This window comes from Ursus maritimus, unplaced genomic scaffold, assembly GCF_017311325.1.
Source record: "Ursus maritimus isolate PB19 unplaced genomic scaffold, ASM1731132v1 scaffold_4, whole genome shotgun sequence".
In the NCBI taxonomy this organism is placed as follows: domain Eukaryota; kingdom Metazoa; phylum Chordata; class Mammalia; order Carnivora; family Ursidae; genus Ursus; species Ursus maritimus.
In genome coordinates this window covers 29,426,269-29,451,341 of record NW_024426552.1, presented here as the reverse complement: position 1 = coordinate 29,451,341, position 25,073 = coordinate 29,426,269, and the positions used below count along the sequence as shown (strand labels likewise).

At 34.6% G+C, this 25,073-nt stretch overlaps 1 protein-coding gene across 1 annotated transcript in view; it reads right to left on the bottom strand.

Annotated features, from left to right (window-relative positions):
- The window catches only part of ROBO2 (roundabout guidance receptor 2), a gene marked incomplete at its 5' end in the record, with an annotated part of 530,965 nt that overhangs the window by 80,210 nt on the left and 425,682 nt on the right, over nucleotides 1–25,073 (bottom strand). The window contains 7 exons of the mRNA XM_040621098.1: nucleotides 4,436–4,557; nucleotides 8,618–8,784; nucleotides 10,365–10,527; nucleotides 10,945–11,026; nucleotides 15,355–15,560; nucleotides 20,072–20,243; nucleotides 24,125–24,249. Coding sequence (XP_040477032.1) covers nucleotides 4,436–4,557; nucleotides 8,618–8,784; nucleotides 10,365–10,527; nucleotides 10,945–11,026; nucleotides 15,355–15,560; nucleotides 20,072–20,243; nucleotides 24,125–24,249 — 1,037 coding nt within the window. The remainder of the gene's footprint in view (nucleotides 1–4,435; nucleotides 4,558–8,617; nucleotides 8,785–10,364; nucleotides 10,528–10,944; nucleotides 11,027–15,354; nucleotides 15,561–20,071; nucleotides 20,244–24,124; nucleotides 24,250–25,073) is intronic.

Here is a 25,073-nt window from a genome sequence, read left to right as displayed (position 1 = left end):
GCAAGTGCTCACCACCGTCTTTTCTATTTAAAAAAAAAAAAAATCCATTTAAACTGAAAACTCAAAGTGAATTTTATCTGTTGGGCTTAGCCTGCTAAGGACTGATCTGGATGAAGCTGGGTTCTGAAATTCTAGTTTGTCAATGCACGCTTTCAATTTCAACAGCTGTGACGTTTAAGGGGCAAAGGATCTGTGATTCTTCTTGTCCTTGAACAAAAACAATCCCCCCCACTAGAATAACCATTGTTCTATTTTTTATTTTTTAGAATAACTGCTTTTTTTAAAAAATAAGAGATTTATTGCTATTTTCTTTGTGAAACAGTCATTCCTTATCATGTTTGGCCACCGTTGTTATGAGAGCAGTCACTTTTAGAAAGCGGCCGTGGCTAACTTTTGTTACTTCAAGATTAGCCTTGGTAAACCACCTTAGCTGGCCCCAAGTCCAACTACATAGGCTGGGGAATATATTTCTCTCCTCCAATAACACATCTGTAACTCAAATACTGACAATGTAATACTTTAAAGAACACACACGTTTAGCAAGTTGAAAATATGGCATGGAAATAAAGCGTTTGGTTATAATTTCTTCAGCAATTGACCACAGCCCCAGTCCAATTTTATTTCACTAAATTGACCTCTCAAACACATTCTTAATTTCAGGTGTAACTACAAACTCATGGGGAACAACACCCTTGATATAATTGAACACTTTCTTTTTAAAAACAAAAATAAAAATGTATAAAAATATTGATCATTCAAAACTGTTATTGAAAGGGTATTTTATAATAGATGCTCTGCTCAGAAAAAACAAAAATGAAAAACATGGACTCCAGACTCACAGAACTCAAGCTCATGAGAGAGAGAGATATGCAAACTAGTTAATGACAAGCTTCGTGGGATACAGAGATGAATATGACAAGGTTCCTCTCCTGGAAGAACTCCCAGACTACAAACCTGCAATTTTGATCTAATTTGATTTATTCTTTTAAACTCAGTGACTTTTTAAGTGATTAACTTCATAAACATAATGACTTTGATTCCTACCCAAATAATTTCCACATTTAGAAGCAGCTTAAAAGGCCCCTTCAAAACTCCCAACAGAGCAGAGAAGACTTTTCAATTGAGAGTGAGGAAAAATCTGCTATGAAAAATACAATTATTTCCATGGATTTGCTAGTTTTATATTTGGTCAAAGTTACAGAGAGATAGAAGAGGCAAGGCAGATAATACCCCTGCTGTGCCAAGGGAAAAATGATGAGGTTATTATGTGCCCTCCATGGGAACAGAAGAATAGAAATCATTATATAGAGAAAACAGAATAAAGCTAAGCAAAACAACATTAAAAATGGAATCAGAAACAATGTAATTTTAAATAATTACTCTTAAAATATTATAAACTTAGTCTTATTTATGTTGAAGTATTATCCAATTTTGTACTCCTAGGTCAAAATTTTGATCACATGGTCTGGTTTAAGAAGTAACAAAATGCCCCATCCAGGACCCTATGCCAAATCACCCTTAAAATATACTCCTTTCAAATAAATATTTGTCTAAGTTTAAGTAAAAAGCACAAAACACAGATTTAAAGGAAATAAGTTCTAATCCTATCTTTACCTCTAAAGTAGGTGTGGGATATTGGAAACATCATTCAACCTGAATACATTGGCTTCCTTTTATAAAATTATAGAACTAAACAGCCTTAAACATTATTTTAGGTTTTCCTATTCTAATATGATAATGCCTTTACATTTCCACATATAGATAAAAATGAGTGGTGATGCCTTTTCTGGTACCCGAGGATAAAGTTAATCACTTCTTTGACTAAAACCTCTCTCAATAGGGTACATATATATCTGTTACAATTCTTATCCCCGTGTACTGTCGTTGAGAATTTCCACGTGTTTCTCAAATAGATTTGTGTCTCTTTATATAGTTCTCAACAATTAGAACAAAACTGGTCCATGAAAATGCTTGTTGAACTGGATTTGTTCAATGAATTTATTATTGAAAGGACATTGGGATAATTCTCTTTCATTGCATTTTACACTTCAAATATAATTAATTAGGGGCCCCTGGGTGGCTCAGCCGTTAAGCATCTGCCTTCGGCTCAGTCATGATCCCAGGGTCCTGGGATCGAGCCCCGCATCAGGCTAGCTGCTCGGTGGGAAGCCTGCTTCTCCCTCTCATACTCCCCTTGCTTGTGTTCCCTCTCTTGCTGTTTCTGTCAAATAAATAAATAAAATCTTAAGAAAAAAATATATAATTAATTAAGAACTGGTGAAAAGTAACCAGTTTTCCTTTCTCAACTTCCTTTGTTGATGGAGTTGATAAATGGTAATTTCCCAAAAGAAACTTGGACGTTAGGGACACCTGGGTGGCTCAGTCACTTAAGCGTCTGCCTTCGGCTCAGGTCATGATCCTAGGGTTCTGGGATTGAGTCCCACATCAGGCTCTTTGCTCAGCAGGGAGCCTTCTTCTCCCTCTGCCTGCCACCCTGCTTGTGCTCTCTCTCTCTTTGACAAATAAATAAATAAAATCTTAAAAAAAAAAAAAAAAAGAAACTCGGCCTCTAAAAGCAGAAGGTGAGAATCCAATTTCTTACTTAGTCATTCTTCTACTATAACAAAACAACAGTAACAGCAATAGGGACATAATTATAAATATTTTCCCATTAATATTATAGTTAAAGTAAAAGATTTCCTAGGTATCCCTAACTCAAATATCCATTACTTATACAATGTACAAGATCTATCACATAAAAAGAGGGCTTAACAAAGGATTTTTAGAGGTTATAATAGAGAAATTTTAGATATAAATGAGAAGTTGGCACTAGCTATACTACACATGTGGAAGAACATTACCCGGCTCTTCTCAAAACATAGGCACACACATAGACACAAGTGTTAGTATCCTCTAATGTGGCTGTTTCTATGCTATTTGTTGTTTCCACTGCAGTGGCTATCAAGTGATCAAAACATTTTGCATTTTGATATAACAGTGGGCAGGTTGACATTTAATAATGCGTGGAATTGAATAGTCTCAGCATATATTAAAATATAAATGTATTTCTTAAAATCCATTAGTTTTTTACTATATAACTCAAATTATTAAAATTATATTCATGTTTTGGTGCTATTACATGAGGTACAGCTAAAGGAATGTACAGATGATTTATTTAAATGCAGAAGAAAACCTTGTCAAATTTAATTTGTTTGTGCTTCAAGTGATACCATTAAGAAAGTAAAAACTAACCCACAGAGTGAATGAAAATATTTACAAATCATATATCTGATAAGGAGTTTGTATCCACAATATATAAAAAAAACCCGTAAGTCTATAATAAGGACAAACAAACCCAACTTAAAATGAGCAAAGAATTTGAATAAACATTTCTCTAAAGAAGACATACAAATGCTCAAGCACAGGAAACAGTGGAAAATATCATTAGTCATTAAAGAAATGCAAATCAAAACCACAAGGATATACCACTCTGCGCCCACTAGAATGGTTAGAGTCAAAAAGACAGAGGATAACAAGTGTTGAGGAGGATGTGAGAGAATCTGGCAAGGGTGTGGAAGATACTGGAAGTTTCAAATATTGCTGGCGGAAACAAAATGGTAGAACCATTTGGGAAAACATTTTGGCAGTTTATCCAAATGTTTGAGAGTTATAATTTTACTCAGCAAATCCTAGGTAGATACCAGGAAAAATGAGCACATATGTCAAGTTGTTCTCAAATGTTCATGGCCCCCTCATTCATGTTAGCCACAAATGAAAACAACTGAAAAGTGCATCAGCTGATGAAAAACCAGAGGACATCATATATCTGTATGATCGAATGCAATTCAGTAATAGAAAGCAACAAAGTACTGATAGATACTACTACATGGTTGGACCTCAGAAACATTATACGGAGTGAGAGAAGCCAAACACAAAAGACCACCTATTGCATGATTTCATTCATAGCAAAAGAACAGACAAAAGAATAGACAAATCTACTTCAACAGAAAGTGGATTAGTGGGTGCAAAGGGCTAAAGTAGGGGGACTGAAGGAGGAACACTGCTAACGAACACAGGGTTACATTTTCAGGTGATGAAATGTTCTAAAATCAGATTCTGATGATGATTGTGCAATTCTGTAAATATACCAAAAACGGAGTTGTACATTCTAACTCTGATATGTTAACTATCTCTCAATAGAGCTGTTAAAAAAATAAGAAAATGAAACATGTCATAGTTCTATTGCAATCAATCAATTTTTATTCTACTCTTTTATTCTATGGAATATTTTTCTTTTTAGCCATTGATTACACCTTGATTTTAAATGGTGAGGGTTTCTATTACTATTTGTTTGTGGATTTACTTTTTCCTTTTATGGTTTGTTTTCTTAAAGGAATAAAAGAAACTGCCATTAATACTGCCTTTGAAAACTTACCGTCCACGTGACTTGAACAGTGGTGGGAGTCAGCACAACTGGAGTATGAAGACGGACAAGGACATCTCCTAGTTCTTTCTGTACTTGTCTATGGTCCACTCCTTGTGCTGGTGGGCTGATGTCTACAGAGATAACCATTCCCAATATTTAAAAATTCCTAGTAAAATTCCAATGTATATTATACAAGCCATTACTATTAGGTCATTAGAGATAACGGCAGGGCAAAAAACTAAAATCCTTTGTGACAAAAAACATTAAAGCATATTTATATACATACCATCCATGCTAGGACATCATTTGAGAGATGATATTTATCTTTACTAAAATAATATTAATAAAAGTGTTTGTAATCTCTCACTCCCTTCGATTTCATTGTTGTCGAAGATCTATTATTTGCTTATTAAAGAATAAAGTATGTGCCACAAGACTTCTCTAGAAACATCAGTTTCCTATAGATGCTGGCACATGGAAGGCCTTTCCCGAGTAGTTAATGGAGCTATATCTGAAAACTGCTGTTTAGGAATTTGTTTAGTCCCTTGTCCCAATCGGTAGATTGTGTGTTCTTACTCCTTGACTTATTCCAGACTGGAAGCATGGAGAAGAAATAATCAGGGAGACTGGGAAGTGAATTATGTCACTAAAGGTAAACAAAGTGAGGGAAAGAAGGGGAAAAAGACCCCCAAATTCACAAAAATACTATTGACTGAAAAATTTAGGATACTGATAAAATGCTCTAAAGTAAGCAATTTTGAGCAGAACTTCAGTGTCTGACCAAAAAAAAAAAAAAAAAAATTAATTAGGCTGTTTTTTGGAAGCGACTGGGGGGAAGTGAGAAAGAGAAAGAACTGCAATATTTAGAATGATATACTCTCAGCCCCATACATTGCTCAGCTGGCCCAGTATTCACCATTCACATAATACTAGTCTGTTGTTCCATATAATGGTTTATGTTCTGTGTGCCCATTAAGGGGGAAAAAAAAGAGAAATTTATAGACTTCCGAGTTCATCAAATTGATATCAAATATTGAATTTCACACAAACTCAAATAAACTACTTTAACTGGTACACTGTAATATTAAGTTGATTTTTTTCCCTCCAACTATCTTTTAAGAAAGGAAGTCTAATTTAAAATAATTGATTTTCTTAATCCTGTTTTCTCCTATTTTCTCCGGCCACAGTGCAACACTGGCAAAAATATTTGTAAGTGCATATCTCAGCCATAACTTAAATTGGATGCACTAACAAATTGGGACATAAATAGAGAAGTTGGGTTGAGGAATGGGCAAAATGGGTGAAGGGGAGTGAGAGGTACAGGCATCCTTTACGGAATGAATAAGTCACAGGAATAAAAGCCACAGCATAGGGAGTATAGTCAATGATATCATAACAGCATAGTACGGGGACAGACGGTAGCTGCACTTGCGGTGAGCATAGCGTGATGTATAGAGAAGTTGAATCACCGTGTTATATGCCTGAAACGAATGTAATAGCGTGTGTCAACTATACCAAAAAAAAAAAAATTGAAAAAAATATAAAATTCTCAAGGACCTTAGCATGACATGGGAGAATGCATAAAATATAAATTTGGCATTACATTACAGTATATAATGAAAGTGTTGCTTTTACTTAGTATTTGGAATTTATATCAACAATTTACAAGTTTGATTTTAAGTAAGACAGCAGGATTAAAATACCTTAAATCTCTTCTATTTGAGATATACCAATTTGAGTAATGCACAAACTTATCTCATGACTCAGGATATATATTTGCTGTTGTTACTTGGAGAATGTATAATGTAAACAATAAAAAAGATGAGTGAAAAAACTGGGACATAAATAATTGGGAACTATGCTTTGGTGATTTTCCCCCCCAGTTCTATCATTCTTCATCCTTAACATAAATAGCAGAGCTATTTTACTTGATCTAGAAAAAAATATTATTAATATTATGTGAATAATATCAACCTTTTTTGACACACCTATGGTCTACTGTGATGTTGATGCTACAAGTATTGGTGTCTTCCTAAAATAAAAGATTTCTAAATTCTATGATACTTAACATCTTTCCAAATGAGACCTCACACAGCAAAGTGTTCTTTGAAAAGAAGTGCTTTGCAGAATGCGAAGCTGCTGAAAGTATGGTGTCAAAAAATGATCCTGACATTCAGACACAAAACATGAGTTTTCCTATTAAATATCCGTTAAGAGAACATAAGTCTTTTGCTCTATATAGTCTCTCAGCTGGAACAAGCCAGATCACAAACAACTTTTCATTAATCTTTTTTGACCTTTTCACCGAGAAGTTATTTTATGAGTCAAGATTTAGTGACTGGCAGAGTTACTGAATGATCAAGGAGGTCTGCCGGATATAATCACACCCAAAGTCTTCCCCACTCTTTATCTTCCGTCTTCCATTACAGCTATGCACAAACACTGACTGCTTCTGTCTACACTGGTAAAAATGATCTTGGTCCTCTGATTTCTTGAGTTAAAGCCATATACATCTTCAAGTCCCATAATTTAATTTACTCATTAAATTCAGACACACTAAAAGCGACCAGATTCAAGCAAGGTAAAATATAACCAGTTTCAGATCTTCAAATTCCTTGTTGTACTTTTTCTTTCTCTGGAGACAGGTTCTTTACCTACAGGCCCTTTATCACCGTGGAAAATTAATCACATTACTGCTTGGAGAACAATAGCAAAGTGGCATTCCCTCCTCCCCTGACTGTCATCATGTCAGCAACGTTCCAAAATCACGTGGTGACTATTTCACTGGATTCCTTTAAGGCACCCTTCTCTGTTATAATAGCATACTAGTTACTATCACTGAACTACATTGTAATTATAATAATATTTTTATGGCTGTATGGTGCTTTTCATTGCATAAAAATACTACTTTGAATTATATCTTGTTCAAAGCCTTTTACAAATAAGAAATAATTAACCCTTTCTCAAGAACTCTGTGGGAAGTCGGTTGTAACAAATAATAAAGCCACAATGTCTATTTTATTAATTCCCTCCATCTACTAGTAGGAAGGGAAATTATAATGCAGTATCTTGTATTAACCCCTCGACTCCAGTGACTTCTTAATTTGAAGATGCAGGCTACTAAAGATGAGAAGAAAAATCTTCAATTTTGAAATGATAATATTCTGGGTGTTTAAACTTTTATTTAAATCCCAGTTAGGTAACATGCAGGTAACTAGCAGTTAGGTAACTAGCAGTAATGCTAGTTTCAAGTGTACAATATAGTGATTCCACAGTTCCATACGTCAGCCGGTGCTTATCAAAGCAAGTGCGCTCCTTAATCCCCAACACGGATTTCACCCATCCCCCACTTCCTCCCTTCTGGTGACCATCAGTTTGTTCTCTAAGTGAAGAGTCTGTTTCTTGATCTCTCTCGTCCCTTTTTTACTCGTTTGTTTTGTTTCTTAATTTTTTTTTAATTAGTCAAAAGAATTGTATACCTCAGGAAGAAAGCTTGATTTACTCCTTTCTGAAACAAATTGCTCCTTTAAACATCTGGTTTGATTAAAACACACACATACAACAACAACAACAACAACAACAACAACAACAAAACACACACACACCATAGGTATGCTAGTCAGACTTGAGCAGAAGCCTCTCCTGGAGAGCACCTTAACTCAGACTGCTGGGCCACACCCCCAGAGCTTCTGAGCTGGGGCCTGAGAGTCTGATTTCTAACATGGTCCTTGGTGATGCAGACGCTGTCCCGTGGGAGCTCCACCTGGAGACCCACTGCCCTATAAAAATAGAATTCTTGGACAACAGGAGTAATTTTGATTATCCCTATCTGGGTGTTGTATCCATTAAAGGTCACTTCTTGCATTTGTATAATTAATTTCAAAGAAGGAGACAAGTTTCCTCCTTTTGAAATATAGTAAAGACCTAACTTAGTTGATTTACTCTGTAAATGTAACCAGTTATTTTGTTCATTTATTTATTTTTTTACTAAACAGACCCTGGAAGCTCCCAGAGGACACATTCACTAAGGTGAACAACAAGTTCCCTTTTCTTTCCCTGGATCAGGTCTAATGAATCATTGTAACAAGTGATGCAGACACATTTATCTTTGCTCCTGCAACCCCTTTGTTCTTAAAGATCTGCTGAATGCCTCCTTCCAGAACCAGTCAAGTTCACAGCTATTGAAATTACCTTGTGTGCGCACAGGATCTGACATGGGGCTTGGGTCACTGAGACCCTGGGGGTTGATCGCTCTGACCATGAATAAATAGATCGTATTGGGCCGCAATCCTCTCACTGTGTAGAGTGTGGTCTTTACGTGGTTTGCCACCGTCTGCCAGCTATTGCTCACCGATTGGCTGAAACAGGAACGGAACTTTCACTTAAAGAACAGTCATAAAGGTGTCGGCAATGGAGTTGGGTATCAATGACAAAAGTTAATGGCTGAAAATTAAACACACACACGCACAACACTTGAAGTGTTAAGCCCAATAAATGAAACATTTGGATGATTTCGGTTTATTCAACAACAAAGCCGAGCCCACCTAACGGAAGTGCCATGCACAACAAAATTAAACTCAGCCCAGGAGATGTGACAGCCCGTTGCTAATGCACAGCAGCCCACTAAATGAATACCTGTAAAAGGAACAGAGGCCAAGATCACAACATCAAGTTTATACAATAAATATGGTCCTCGTAAATGTATATATATACCTTGAAAAGAATTAACCTGTAGAAAGAATAAATGGACTACAGAGTAAATTATGCCAATACATTTTCCTGTTACAAGGTGTGTTTTCTTTTGCATCAATTCCACATGCAATATTATAATAGAGCCTTCTAAAACTACATATCTGTAAAAGAAGAAAGGAAGCATGTAAGGAATATTTTCCTTTGGTCACATTTTTAATAAAACTGTACATTACATAATATGTGATTTCTCATCTCCAAATGGTGAAGTACCTCTGAATCTAGATGTGGAAACCCCTTAACAGCAACTAGAGATGGGATGCCCATTTAGAAAACTTTGTCTAAGGTCAAATGTTGCTTTTGTTCATAAGGAGGAGAAAATGTGATTTTTCAGGGCTGGCCGTTTGCTTTTCAAAAGTTCTTATACATCGAAGCATGAAAATTACAGAAATGCTGTCTTTTGAAAGTTGGAAATGATGTATTTGTTGATTGTTACCTTAAATAGATTAGGGAAGCCTAAAATGAAAGTAATAGTTTGTCCTAACGCTTAAAAATGACAGTGGCTATTGCTATCTTTATAATGGCAAATAAAAGCACATTGAAACCATATGAACTTCATTTTCCCATTTGTGTAAGCATTTTATCAAATTCTCACAATGACTTTATTATGACATTTGCTAACTTATAGTCTATATCCTTATATCGATGATGATTTTTTTCAGTTAACAATTGGATATGGTTTTTCCTTTCAGCAACCAAAAGTGCATGGAATCAATTCCTTAACTGTAGCTTTTCATTTTTTTTCTTAGGCACACCCACTAGCTGTATTAAAATATATAGCACAAAAACAGTGGAATTATTTTAAGTTCCAGGGTTCCATGCCTCAAAAAACAATGCAGAACTTAAAAAGCGCCTTGCCTAATTAAATTATTTTCTGCCTAGTTCTAATGACAAAATTCTCATCTTACATCCTTATGATGGTCAGGGTAAAGAAAGGAGCTAAGTGATTAGGTCGTGAGCTAGATCCCCATAGACTTAGGCATGGGTAATACATATTTAATCCTATAATCAAGTTATAAGTGAAAAATAAAAAACCTAGAGTCTAGTCTTGAATAAAATCAGATAAATACTTAAAGTGCACTGTTAAACATGTTCTTAAGATAAAACAGCAGGATAGCTCACGTGAGATTTTAGGATATAGGAGCTAAAGGAACAACCCAATGGAGAAAAAAAAGGAACTGTCCCATACCTGAAAGCCTCAATGATATATGCACTTGCTGGAAGGGCTCCAGGGGTACCTGGTTGCCAGGACAAGGTGACAGTGTTCTTAGTAACATCAGTGACCTGTGGTTTGGATGGTGGCCCTGGCAGGTCACTTAAGTCATAATTTTTACTGATTGTTGCTCCAGATTCTACGGAGGACAAACAGAAAATGCTTCAGTCCTGATTGCATAAGATGCCATAACACTTAAAAGAAGGAAAACAGTCTATTAAAGAAGTTGACCGAGACAATGAGCAATTCATCTTCACGAATCAAAAGTATGTAAATGAATATTTGCTTTTCCTACATGTTACTAAATGTTTACTCTCACGCAAGATCACTAGAATTGCTTGCTCTTCAGGTAGAAGAAATAAATTTATCAAGGACAAATGTATCAAATTGCATATATGCAATGTTATGTGGAGAAATTAAAAAGTGGCATATGACTTAGTTTTTGCATTCCATGAATTTAAAATCTTGATCTCTCCTTCAATTGTTATTTGATGATGAGCTAACCACTGAAATGGGCTCAAGATTCCTTCTGTTGAGATAAGTCCCAAGGCCTCACCTGTCACATCAAGCACAGCACTCCATGAAGTCTCCCCACTTGAACTTGTAGCCACACAAGTATAAGTACCAGTATCGGAAATCTAGTGTGCAAGGAAGGGAGAGAATTCAATTATTTTAATTAATTTGTAGAGCAATTACTCAATCTCAAGAAGGTAATATTTAATTTCTTAAAATCTGATGTATCATTTGGCTGTTCGAATTGTTCATTAGAGTCTATCATGTCCACACAAAATATTAAAATCAACTCATATGATATTATTTTACTCATAACAGGAATTCGATGATTTTTTATTATATTTCTACAAATAATGTTATTTGTCTGGTAAACTCTGTTTATCTGTTCCTCTTGCCTCCATGGTAATACCTTCATCGTCGTATAAATCCAATTTATGATGGGCTTTCGCTGTGTCAGAATTACATATGGACAACTCAGGACAGAATTTTTAAGAATCCTATAAATATTCAGAGATCAGTAATGCAAAACTGTCCCTTCCACCTTCAATACATTATATTTCAATGGATAAAATGTACTCAGGAGTAAATAACCACTGAGAGAACAGGGGCCTGACTTTTTTTTTTTTTTTAAGACATGGAGAAAAGTGAAGGAAAAAAACCCCTAAATCTCTCCCTTTAAATAGATTAGTATTCACTTATATTTAAACTTGAGTAGCGTGACAGAATGAAATAAAATAAAATTATATCATAAACAAACACACAAACCACATCTATGGAATCACTGCAAGCTGAAAGGGGCCATGCAAATAACCTCATGCAAACGTAAAAGGTATACATTCTGTGATTACACTTTGGCAAAAGGTGCAAATCAATAAAAAAATGTATGTCCGAAATCTTCCTTGTGGTTGAGTCCTGTGCGCCTAGAGTATAAACCTATTTATGTACATTAGTTTAGAGGTGAGGCTGGGAAGAGAAACCAATGACCAAACTGAATAAGGCAAGTCACATGACGCAAAATTAAAATTCTGTGATGAACATGAGTCTAACTGTTGATGAAATATGAGGGTTCCTGGGGGGGCGTGTCTGCTGGGTCCACAGTGTAACTGTACTGATGACTCAAGCTTCCACACCTGAGTCTCAGGTAAGTCATTAGTGTGTGAATGTTACTGCTGTGGCACCATTTTAATTGATTATAAATGTCATTACGTATTTTAACTCGAGTTTCAAACTGCTCTGGCACATGGTTCTCTGCCATATTATCTTCGTATGATTGTCTTCTATTATACAGCGGGATGATGGGGGATAGCCATTGTAAAAAGAGCCATTCTTTCAAATGTGGCTGTGCACGCATTATCGTCATTAGAAATCTCTCCATTTAAGAAGCATCACTCACAAACTAAATATAATGAGCCCAGGTTGGACTTTAATACGACGTTCATTTGAATATGGTCTGTGAAAGAGTAAAGAATTTGCATTTTATTATAGCCATTGAACTAAAATGTAGCACTTGTTATTATGTGCAAATGCTGAAAGAAGTGTATGTAGGTAATGCTTCTTAACTGCATCTCCTTGTCATTGAGTAGAGACACAGTCTGACATTAGCTGTGGTAGGTAGGTTTTAATGAGTATTGGAATATTCTACTTTTCAAAAGATACAGATTCGGTTTCCAATTAGCTGGACTATGAGAACACAGTGTTCATCACATTATTCCCCCCACACCCGTCCTTGCATTATGTACCAAAAAAAAAAAAAAAAAAAAAAAGTAAAGAATAAAAAAGGAAGAAGGAAAGAAATAGTGAGACACAAAGGAATATGACCTATAGAAACCCTCTCTTGACTATATGAGTGAGGTAGTGTAAAAGCATTTTTATCTCCCTTTAAAGACAGTCATCTTACAGGAAAAGAACAACATTTTCATACTGGAGTTTATCAAAAGCCATATCAAAAGCTGAAGTATCGTTGCTAAAACTCACTCTTCAATCACCATCATCATCACCATCATTCTTATTCCTTTAACTTTAAATAATTTCTTTTCGGGTCATGAGTGCTTCATCTCTCTTCTGTCCTCCTTTTATCCTTAACCAAGTGCTTTAAAAAGAGATTAATGTGCCGGCACACTCCATCACCTGCTTTTCTCCTTGTGTGGTTGGCTGCTGACGAGCCCCCGGGAGCTTGCATCTGAGAGAGACAACTGAGAAGCCTGACACGGGGCTCGAAGTTTGTTTGACATCATCAAGCACCCACCTTTAATTGCTTCTTTCAAACACTACTGGGGATCTTGACTATTCAAGCACACCCTTTAATTCAGCGGAACAGTGAAAATGCATTAACCTCCATGGCCCAAGTCTGCCTTTACCCCAAAGAGAGAGGTGAAAGTGTTTACTCAAGGAGAGTTGGCATTAATTTTTTAATAACTCCCATTTGTTCAAAGAAGGTTAACAATTAATTTAGAATCGATAAAGAGACAGGCTAAAATCTGTATCAATTTCTTTGTCTTTTAACTGAATTTGAAAGCATTTTTTTCTACTTAAAGCAATAATTAATGCCTCTGTTTCAGAATTAAAATAAAATATATATATATTAATTTTATTAACAAATACACAAATTGAAAAAGGTTTGCGTGCTTTGAGTGTGCATGTACATATTACAAAAAGAGTCCTTCCTTTTTTTAAATGTCTGGGTGATACACTGACAAATACCAAATAAACATGTGATTGTAAATATATTTGTATTTTTTTTTTAAGATTTTATTTATTTATTTGACAGAGATAGAGATAGCCAGCGAGAGAGGGAACACAAGCAGGGAGAGTGGGAGAGGAAGAAGCAGGCTCATAGCGGAGGAGCCTGACGTGGGGCTCGATCCCATAACGCCGGGATCACGCCCTGAGCCGAAGGCAGACGCCTAACTGCTGTGCCACCCAGGCGCCCCAAATATATTTGTATTTTAAGAGAAGAAATAATCCATGTTGTAATCAGTTGAAAATACATGTAATGAAAAATATTTTAGCTTCCTCCCTGGCTTCTGGATAGGAAAATTAAACATTGTTTTTCCGGGGTTTTTTTGTTTTGTTTTATCTTATCTTGGCTCCCAATTTCTACCTAGATAACAGACTCTACTAATTATTCTTCCACCAAATCATTTTTGTTAATTTTTCTTCATGCACTGTATCAAACATTTTAATTCTGGCTCTCATTACCAATCTTCTGACTATTCTAGCAAACTCTTCAGTTTTAGCATAGTGATTGCCACATGGAGGGGAGGCTCTGTACATTTTGTTGAATAAAGTAAATATACTTGTAGAGGGCAGGTGGTTCCCGTCTGGTATTCCCACCTTGTATAGTCAATCCCTCACCTTGAACGTGTGTGGGACCTGTTGACTTGCTTCTGGCCAACAGAATATGGCAAGGGTGAAAGAATGTCACACTTGTGATTATGTTACATGAGATTGTAATGCCTGCCTTGCCAGGAGACTCCCTTTCTCATTGACTTTGAGGAAGCAAGTAGTCATAATGGGAATATCAATATGGCAAGGAACTATAGGCAACCTTCAGTCAACAGCAAACAAGACGCTGAGGGTAATCAATATGATAGCCATAAGGAACTGATTGCTGCCAGCAATCATGTCGTTCAGAAGCAAATCTATCTCCATTCAATCTTCAGATGAGACCACAACCCTGATACCTGATTGCCCCTTTGTGAGACCCAGAAGAGGAAGACCCAGTTAAGTCATGCCTAGGCTCCCAAGCTCACAGAAACTATAAATTAATAAATGTGTGTTGCTTTAAGCCTCTAAGTGTTTGCTAATATTGTTAAATAGCAATAGATGGCTAATACAATATTCAGAAATAGGCATTTGAGTTGCTTCTGAAGTAAGTTTAATTTGTTAAATTGGCAGGAATGATTGCTGTCTTCTGTTAAAAGAACAGCAATGACTTGTTCTTGCCTACAGGTTTAAATCTAAACTCCACAGCAACTAAACCTAAAATGTAAGATCTTCCACCAACTAATCAAATCTACCTTTTATGTACTCAATCTTATCTCTGTAGTTTTTTCACATCATAGCTTGGCCAAGCCAAATTATTCATATTTCCTTACAAACTTCCTTTGTTCACAACAGTAAATCAAAAGCATTTGACACTTTCAAATTATTTTAAATATCCCATTACTATCACTAACTTCATGTGTTTAAGATTTTTATTTTATCAGTTGGATACATATGAGTTGGAATGAGAGAATAAAAAGTTTCTAGGTCTGTTATGATCTTATCATTAACATAAGGACTTTCCTTCTAATATCAACTCATCATTTGTAAAATAAGAAATAACATGGCCTATAATAAAAGGTACAGCAACTCTGCTAGTATGGAAGATTTTAAGTTCACAAAGCAATTTTTCCCTAGGGCAATACTTATGTTGAAATGAAGATCCAAATACAAGTCAAGCATTACTTACCCGTAAATTCTTAATCTGCAATGTTCCTTGTTCTTGTATAGTTGCTCTTGGATCTCTACCCAGAAAAGTAAATCCCTCCTTTAACCAGCTAATTACAGGAAGAGGATCACCAGTAGCTTTGCATTTCAGTAATGCTGTACCATCTACTGCTAGTGTTTGGTTGGCTGGGCCTTGTAGAATTATGGGTGGAGGTCTATCTGTCAAAACTAAAGGATAAGGATATTTTCAGTACATTTTAACTTCTTAGAAGTTATACTATTAGATGTATATTACATACATATTACTTATAATTTATCCTGCATATTCTATGTCCATTATGTATCTATCATCTATACATAATATACCTACGGCATATTTACTGAGGACATACCATAGTTTATAACTTACTCTGAATTACCAACAGCAGATGACAATAAAATAAATTCTGACATTATAATATTGTTGAAAGTCTTAATCATACTAAAATTAAAATAAAAATATGGAGAGTTCATGGTAGTTATTCACAAAATGTACATTTTATCTCTTATATGCATATTTAAGAAAGCCATACAGTGTTATATGGGTAGAAACAATTTTCATTTTGGCTCTCATTAAAAATAAAAGTATAATACATAATTTTGCCCTTCAAAGCACCTTGCTACATATATATAGACTATGATATATAGGTTGATGTTAAATTACTAGATATAAACACTTTATTTCCAAGATTATGACGCTGGGCCTTAGATTACAGTATTATAATCTGGATGATAGGATTTAGCTAGTCCTTAGAATTAAGCAGTAATTAGTTATATTTTATTTATTTATGGTATAACAAATTAGGGTTTTTTTGTAAAATCAGTGTGTGTGTGTATATATATCAATTCCTGTGTTCATCTGGGTAAAAGTTCCACAATTTCATAAACTTCTAGCTCAGTGATTTTATGTATTGAATATTGTTTCATAGCAGTATCTTCAGTGCCTTTTAAAGCATTTCATAATGATTTAGGAAATATATCAGAATGTGTAGTATTATTTAAGTGGGTGATGGAAATATGGAGTCAATTGGATGCAAACTTTCATTCAGAATTCATTAGAAGAACACTTCATAACAAAACTGACATGTTCAGGTCCAAGGAAGGCTTTGTTAAGAGAAAGTTCTGTAAACTTCAGCATGGATTTTGGTTAATTACCCAAAATATTTATGCATATTTATATTTATATTGTGTCTATTATATAATTACCAAAAATATGTATATCATATATAAAAATAAAACTTTCATAGAAAGTAAAAACAATTGTGGATTTAGGGATTGTTAAGCAACTGTGAGGACAAAGTGTCTATAAAGAAAGTCACGTTGTGTTACAATGTACATTATCACAATGTCGTTTTGCTTGTTCTCTAAACTCCTTTGTCCACCAGATTGTCTACTTCCCAATCTATATGCATCATCTTTATGATTAGAATTTGAGGTTTTGGGGGGAAAAACATTAAATTAAGCAGCCTTTCTATGGCCTACCATGAGAAAGCCAATCAATTTTAATTTAAAATAGAAGTTATGAAATATATAGCATTGCATGTGCATATCAAGATACAGTGGACTTCCAATCAACCTAGACCTACTATATCAAAATACGTATTAAAATGTGTATGTATGTCTATATACATACATAAAAACCTTATAAAAAACTAAAAAAAATAAAATTTTGTGTATTATCTACAAAAATTAGAACCACTTCTTTCATTATTTTCTTGATCAAATTCTTATTTTAGAAGTAAATAAAATAATCTTCAGATAATGTGAAAATACAATGTTATATTAATTCTGACACATACTGCACAAATAGATACTCAAACTGAATATTCATGGAATTTATTTTCTTTATGGGTCAAAAATGAAAGGCCAATTCACAAAACATTATGAATAATTGTAAATTCAATGAGAAAAATGGGTCTGCATTACTAGAGTAGAACCTATTTATTTAATTTTAAATATTCTTACTTCTTTCAAATTCAATATCTCTACAGAATTCAGGTAACTTCTTATAACCTGTTTTTATTTTTATATCTCTGAAATCATTAGATATAGCCAAGGACATCTAATTAGTTTCTTTCTTTTTATTGCTCAAATGAGTAGTTCCATGTCTTTTTAATGAATTTGATCAATAAAGTAATTGAAAATCTCCTGGCCAGAAGGAATTTTCGGTTTCAAAGATATTATGGGTGAAAGATGACCACAGGTTTCCATGACACTGAGGTCAAAGGTTAAATGAACATTTAGGGTTTCCAGTGATCTGTGAACAACTCCACGGTTTTCTCTACCTATGCATTATAAATCCTCAATAAACCATTCATATAAGATCATAGTGTGACATTTATTATCAACACAATAAATAAATACATTTTTTCTCTCCAGTCCTTTTAGATTCTATTGGCTGTACTCAGAATTCTCATTATAATTTTCTAATTTTCTGAGAGAAAAAGAGCAGAAGAAAAGAAGAAATGAATAGTGCCAATGAATTAATGAGAAGGTCTTCTAAAAGATATTTTGAAATTCAAGCATATTGAAGCATCTTCATTCCACCTATAATCAGTAAAATTATCACTCAACAGAACATTTCATCACCATTAGCAATCTCATCTTATATGAACACTTGAGTTAAAAATACCTCCAAGAAAGGAGTCTAAGTACAAAAATGTAGCAACAGAAACACTGGTATAGATGTTTTGCTTGTTTCTCTGAATGTGACATACATTTTTTATTCTACATTGGAATTTCAATTGGCTCTAAATTACCCTGGGTCACACCCTCCAAAAAATGTTCCAAATGAAAATGATAGCTCACGTACCATTAAATTGTTAACCAATCTGAAAAATTCAAAACTATGAATAGAAGCTAAAATCATCAGCTGATGTAGCAAGTAGTGTTTAGAGTTTTTTGTAACAATAATAATGTGTGTGTGTGTGTGTGTGTGTGTGTGTGTGTGTGTGTGGTTAGGTCTTAAAGTTAGAGTTCTTTACTGTCAAAATCAATAACTCTATAACCTTCATTCAATGTTTTTGCAGAAGGATCTTGACTTTGTGATTGCTTACTTAAGTAAAAATCAATGTAGGAATTAATATTCAAGCCAGTTTTAGCAAACTGTTCACAGTCATCTCACTCATCAGGTTTAAACTTGTTTTCAGAAACAAAGCTAGAATACCTACTGTTTTGTGAGATTATGTCATCAACCAACACAAGTTCTCAAAACAGAAGTTTTCCTTTTCATTCATCAGAAATGACTCTGAATATCTGTCATATCATCTGGCTCTTCTAATTCATCAATAAATATGGTTTGCCTTTTCCCATAACAATTTCTTTATTTAGAAACATTTTAGAGTCTGTTCTTTGGAAAATAATATAAGCAGCTAGATTATAGTGGAGGTTTTCATCATTATACTTAGAATGTTTTATTCTTATATATAGAACACAACTTAGGATATGGCCTAAGAATATCTTCTTTTCCCAGTATATGGACCTGGACATTTTTGTTAATGCTGGAAAGCATAAGGACTTCTAAAAAAAGATGAATAATTATCTTCTACTTCTTTTAAAAAATGCATAGGTATGAAGGACCGAAGATCTTGCCCATCTAAAGGGAGAATTTCCTAGCACTGTTACCCTTGAACCTGACTTCTTTCAGTTCCATGGCAGTAAATTTCTGCAACATCAGCAGGTGCAGCCATTAACGACTCAATGTTCCCACAGCCAATGTTTATCTGTTCCATTTATTCCTATTCTTGACATGATGCTGAATCAGGCAATACCATGGACAGACATTAAAAAATATTTCCTTTCTATTAATTTTAAATTGCCATTTAATCTACATGTAAATTTGAATTGTATAAAAGTGCATCAAATTTCATGAGCAGAGAAGCAAGAGAATCAGAGAGGTCACAAAACAAAGTTCTTATATATCAGAAACCAGCACCAGGGGAAAATAAAAGGCCCACAAATCTCACAAATATAGGAGAACAAGGGAGAATTTTTAGCTTAAGACATCAAAGAACACAGCTTAAATTCATACTCAGAAGCTCACAAAATATCTAAAGTTCCCTACCTATCAAATGTAACATATAAGCTCTCGGGGAAATAAAAACAGATTATGAAGATCCTTACATCTTTTTCAACAATCACTATAAATGTAGGTGCCTCAGTTATGATTTATAGTATATAATGTGCAAATAAAAAAAAACCCAACAATTTTAGCATCTGTCAGTAGTTTAGAACGTATTTAATTAATTTAAATTAGTGAATGAATAATTAAAAAGTCATAGGATGCCATAATGTGATTAGCTAACTAAGAATTCATCTCTGTTTCCACTGATAATATTAAAGACGGTATCTCTTCCTCCTCTCATGAAATAAAAATATTAATATCCATTAGAAGCAATCATGTCAGCCTAAGACCAGAAAATATGCAGATGATATATCTATACACTGGGAGTGTGGTGTCATTTCTTTAAAATAAAGAATCACTCTATTTTTAAAAATAAAATAGATAATCTTTGATATTCTTCTTTGAGACAGTACATATAGAATTAGAAACTATTAAAAATGTTATTTTACCTAGATTCAAACTTAGAAGGTAAGCATTCATTTACATGTTTAGCAAGTCAGAAAATTTTACTTGGTTAATAAGGATCTTGAAATAAAAATTACGATTTTCCTAAGACAAATCTAATAGTAACTCGCACCATCAGTAACTTCCAGTTGCGCTTTTGCTAAAATGCTTCCCGCCACAGTTAGGGCCTGGCAGATATAATAACCCGCATCCGAGCGCTGAATGTTGGTAATCGTGAGATCTCCGGTTGGCGAAACAGAGCATCTACTGTTGGGTTGCTGGGGTTGATTTGGAAAAAGCAAGTTCTGTGAAAGAAACAAAATCTCATCAATATCTTTTCCCACTCAGAAGGAAAAATATATTAACAATAGTTATTACAATTATTGGAATATGGTTGGAAAAAGAAAATACATTTATTATAAAAACATTGTGTTGAAATGATTAAATGCCACCTGGTTGAGTTTCACTGGGAAACTTTTTCCAAATCATAGGAAAATAATACGCTTCAAGAAGTCAGCATGCTCTAGTCTGAAGGAATAGTCATCTAAAAACCATGGATCTTGGGGCACCTGGGTGGCTCAGCCGGTTAATCTTCTGCCTTCTGCTCAGGTTATGATCTTGGGGTCCTTAGATCAAGCCCTGCGTGGGGCTCCCTGCTCATCAGGGAGTCTGCTTCTCTCCTTCCCTCTGCCCCTCCCCACCTTGTGTGCACATACTCTCTCTCCCCCTCTCTCTCTCAAATAAATAAATAAAATCTTAAAACAACAACAACAAAAAAACCAAACCCTGGATCTTTATCTTAATCCTTTACTTTTTCCCTGACTTACTTTCTCCCTAACATCTTTGAAACATGATTTCCTCATCTGTAAAATGGGCATAACAATACTCATGTGACTCATCAGACATTGTGATAATGTGGAATGTAACATTAACTATGCTTGGTTTTACAAACTGCTCATTACTATGGAATGCAAAATAGACTTTTCACTAATCATTCTGAATACTCAATGTCATTATCTGAATTTCCTATGAAGATGTTCAAAAGTGTGTGGCTGGGACTGACAGAGAGAGATAGCCAAATCTACTCCTGCTATAGAATTTCTGCAGATTGTAATAGCTTTGAAAGGAGCTAGGTATAAATACTACCATCTATGCAAGGTGAAGCAAATCACTGAAAATAAAAAGAAGATACAGAACGTTTCTGAAGTGTGCATGTGCCCTTAAAGAATTTCATAATATGACTTTCTTTCCTATGAAAAATTACTTTGCTTTATTATACATCTCACATTAAACACAAGCAGCCTAACACATAAAATTTTGAAAGTTCCTATATGAGACCAGGAATGTTAACTTGAATGACCTATGTTGCTTTACTGTTGGTCAATTAAGAAAAACATTTGGGTATAACAAATCATATTGAGGTATGTTTCCAAGTTGAATTATAAATAAGAACATATCAATTTTTATGTTGTATTTACTTACAAAAAAGAACATTATAACCCTCTGGGATCTGTTTCTCGACATAGTAATTAATTTTCCAGGTTTGTAATTAAACAGTTTCAATACGTTACAATCAGGAGATAATAACATTCAATTAAAGGCATAAGACACATTTTCACCTTAAAATGTTTTTACCCTTGAAGTAATACCAATGGAAGAGGATAAAATAGGGTATTAACACTTTTCAATTACGCTAAATGACTTTAATCCTGCGAATGATGTCCTACTTTAATTAGAAGCTCTTCTCTTTATTGCAACATGATGGATGTCCACTTTATTAGATTTGAGTGTGACACTATAAGCCCACTTTACATAAACATTACCATGTTATTAAACCCTTTCTAAAAGAAGTGATGTTTGTGAGCATGTCAGGAATATAATTTCAAAATGCTATTGCCCTCCTATAAAACTTGTATTACTATATAAGGCTAGACATTTTCATGCATATTGAACAATTCGAGAACAAGCTAATTCTCTTGTGGAATCCAAATATATTACTGAAATAAACCATCTAAAAGAGAAGGGTCTAAATTTTAAAGCCACTTGAAAATGATACAATAACTCAAAGTATGCACTTTCCTACAATTAGCCATTAGAATACTAATTTACATAGCACTAATACATCAGATGGGCTTAATTCTCTCTGGGATCTCTTCCTCTACAATGTAATATCAGTCCACCTTCTAAACGATTCGTTGACATGGAAAATGGCATATGATTGAGGTTAACCCATCATCTTTATTCCCTGCTTGTGTGACATAGGCACAAGAAAATGGATTACAAGCAAAACCCACGAATACTACAGAGCTCTTTTTGCCTTGAAGTACCTAGGTATCCTATTAGTGCTAATTGGCATTATCAGCACATATTGAGGAATATGGACCATTAAGTCCAGGCTCTTAACTCTCTCTGCTGATGGAGAGCCATAGATCACTGTAAAAATTGGATACTGGAGACAGTAAGACCAATTTATTTTTCCTAATATTCCAATTCATAATTTGAAACTTTACAATTTGCTCAGGCAATTCTCTTTTGTTCTCATTCACAGTTTCTCTCTCTCTCTCTCTCTGATGCAAGAGAGATAGATGAAGGAAAGAAAACCAGACCTAAGATTATAATCAAATCAAATTACCTAACTGGAATTTTTTTCCAGAGATTAGTATCTCTGTTACATGCCACTTTGTCAAAAACAAACAGAAAAAGAAATGCTACTTGATTATCTTTAAAAACCATTAAAGCAGAATGTAGCATATTTAAATACCATGTTTATTGGGCCACAGAACCAATACACATGCAATATCTTACATCAACCTAGAGCTATTTTAGGGCATGTGATTTACACATGACACAGCTATATTTATATAACAATGAGATATGGAAAAATGGGATTTGGGTCAATAAATGGATTTAAAGTGTAAATTTGCAACAAACTGCTTTACATCATTATACTTATAAAATTGACAAATAAGTAATATATTCATATCATTACATTTACTATCAGTGGCTTGACGGAATAACTTTGATGGATCCCAAAGCCTCCAGGGCGGGTGGAGGGAAAGAGCTACAGGAAAGAGAAAAAAATCTCATCAAGCTACCAGGGCTCTCCAGCTTTCATCCATCCCAGCCTTCCAGGCACTGTGTAGGTCTTGGGGCAGAGGTAACCAGAGTAGTGTTGAGCCTCTCCTTCTTGCTGGGCATTAGTGTCTGGGCAGTGGGACACCTCAGATCCTGGCAGCCCTGGCCTGAGCAGAAGTATGAAGATGATAACTAAGGGGAACTTCCTCATGCTTCTCTATCCAGATAATCATACATAAATTCTGATCAATAGGTCCTTTAATATAGTCTAAAAACTTAATATAGTCTAAAAAAGTTCTTGGGCAAAGAACAGTTTTTGGTTTAAGCTGGAAATTCCATTCATTGCCTGAGAACCTAGAGGCTCAGTGCTTTTCCAAGTTTGGACAAGGCCTAAGTGAAAAAAAAAAAAACAAAACGTATCCAATTGACTTAGAACAGAGTCTGAAAGGCCATGCTACCCAGAGAGGGCCATGAGTGGACAAATCGGGGCATAGCAAAGACCAGGCAATTGCTGATTCCTTCTGGTATATAATGTGTTATTTCCTATCTAACCCCACTGCGAACGAATCCAGAAGGGATGATAAAAGTAAATACTTCTCCCACTCTTAGATGGAAGTATCCTTAAGTTAATGATAAAGAAAAAGTATTTATAATCTCTATCTATGAAAGGGGATTGCAATTGGTTTCTAGGTGGATTGATAATGGAAATATTGTTTGACTGTTTTACGTGTGCCTAGGATATTCTAAGCATTTTATATGTACAAACTCATTTAATAATCCCAATGTAGCTTGCTGCAAGGAACTAAAATTATTTTTCTGTTCATTGATTTTAAATAGCTACAGAGGTTTCGATTAGATTTTTTAAGATAATTTAGTTACATGGAGTTACATCTCTTCTATGTAAAATACAGAATTTCGGACAATTAACACTAGAAAATAAAAAAAAAATTATATTAGAACATCTGATTCTCACTTATTTTAGAATTAACTGTTCTCTTTTTTAGAAAATAAATTCAACATTGATAACAGGCAAGGTGAGACAAACTTTGAGGAATACCAGAGACAGGAAGAGTTCAGAGATTTCAGAAAAGCAGTTAAGGTTCACACTCACCTGGCTGCCTTCTTTTTGCCAAAAAACAGCTGGCTGTGGGTTTCCTTTAGTTTCACAGGGAAATGTCACTGTTCGACCTTGAGCAACAATCTGATCTCTTGGCCTAACCACAAACTGTGGAGGAGCTATAATTTAAAAGGAAAGAAAGTGTATAAATATCAACCATTGACAAAGAAAAAGATATCAAAGGGAAAATCTGGTACTGGGTGGATTGCTCAGAGCCAGACAGAAGCTACGGTTTTTAATTTTTTTCTATTTTGAAAGCATTTTTCAAAACACAATGGGGAAAGGACAAAAGCACTCTATCAAATGTAAGGAAAATAAAAGTAAACTTATTAATAGACACTTCCTAAATGTTGTACATAATAATCCTGTAGCCCATATATTTGCAGAGGAAAATAGATTTTTAATGATGTTCTAATGTTTTTTAAAGAAAAATATGGTTTCCCAATTTGGTTTTGCGACTTAAATAGATAAAGGTAAAAAAGAATCACTTCCTTACTCAAGTGTCTCCTTCCTCTGAAATTAGTCTATTCACAGACATTGACCATTCCTGTAATATTTATAAAACATTGTGCTATGCGCCGGGATACCAGAAGCCTTAGAATATGATCCCTATCATCAAAGTGCTTATATTCTAGAATGAGTTAAAGTGTTGAAGACATCAAAGAATTAAAGAGCTGGGAATTACATACAAAGATAACTAACTATATAATGACATGTTTGAAAGTGGTTGATTCTACTTAATTCATTTCATTTAGATAAATAAGCATTAGTCAGACAATTGCTATGTTCCCCTACTGGACACTAAGATACAGAGTTAAAAAATATCTATCCTGCAGCCTTCAAGGAACTCACAACCTAATGGGAAACACAAAACATGATGATGACGACAGCAAAAGCAAGGTAAAACAATTACCTAAGACTATGCAAAGTTCAATGACAGACA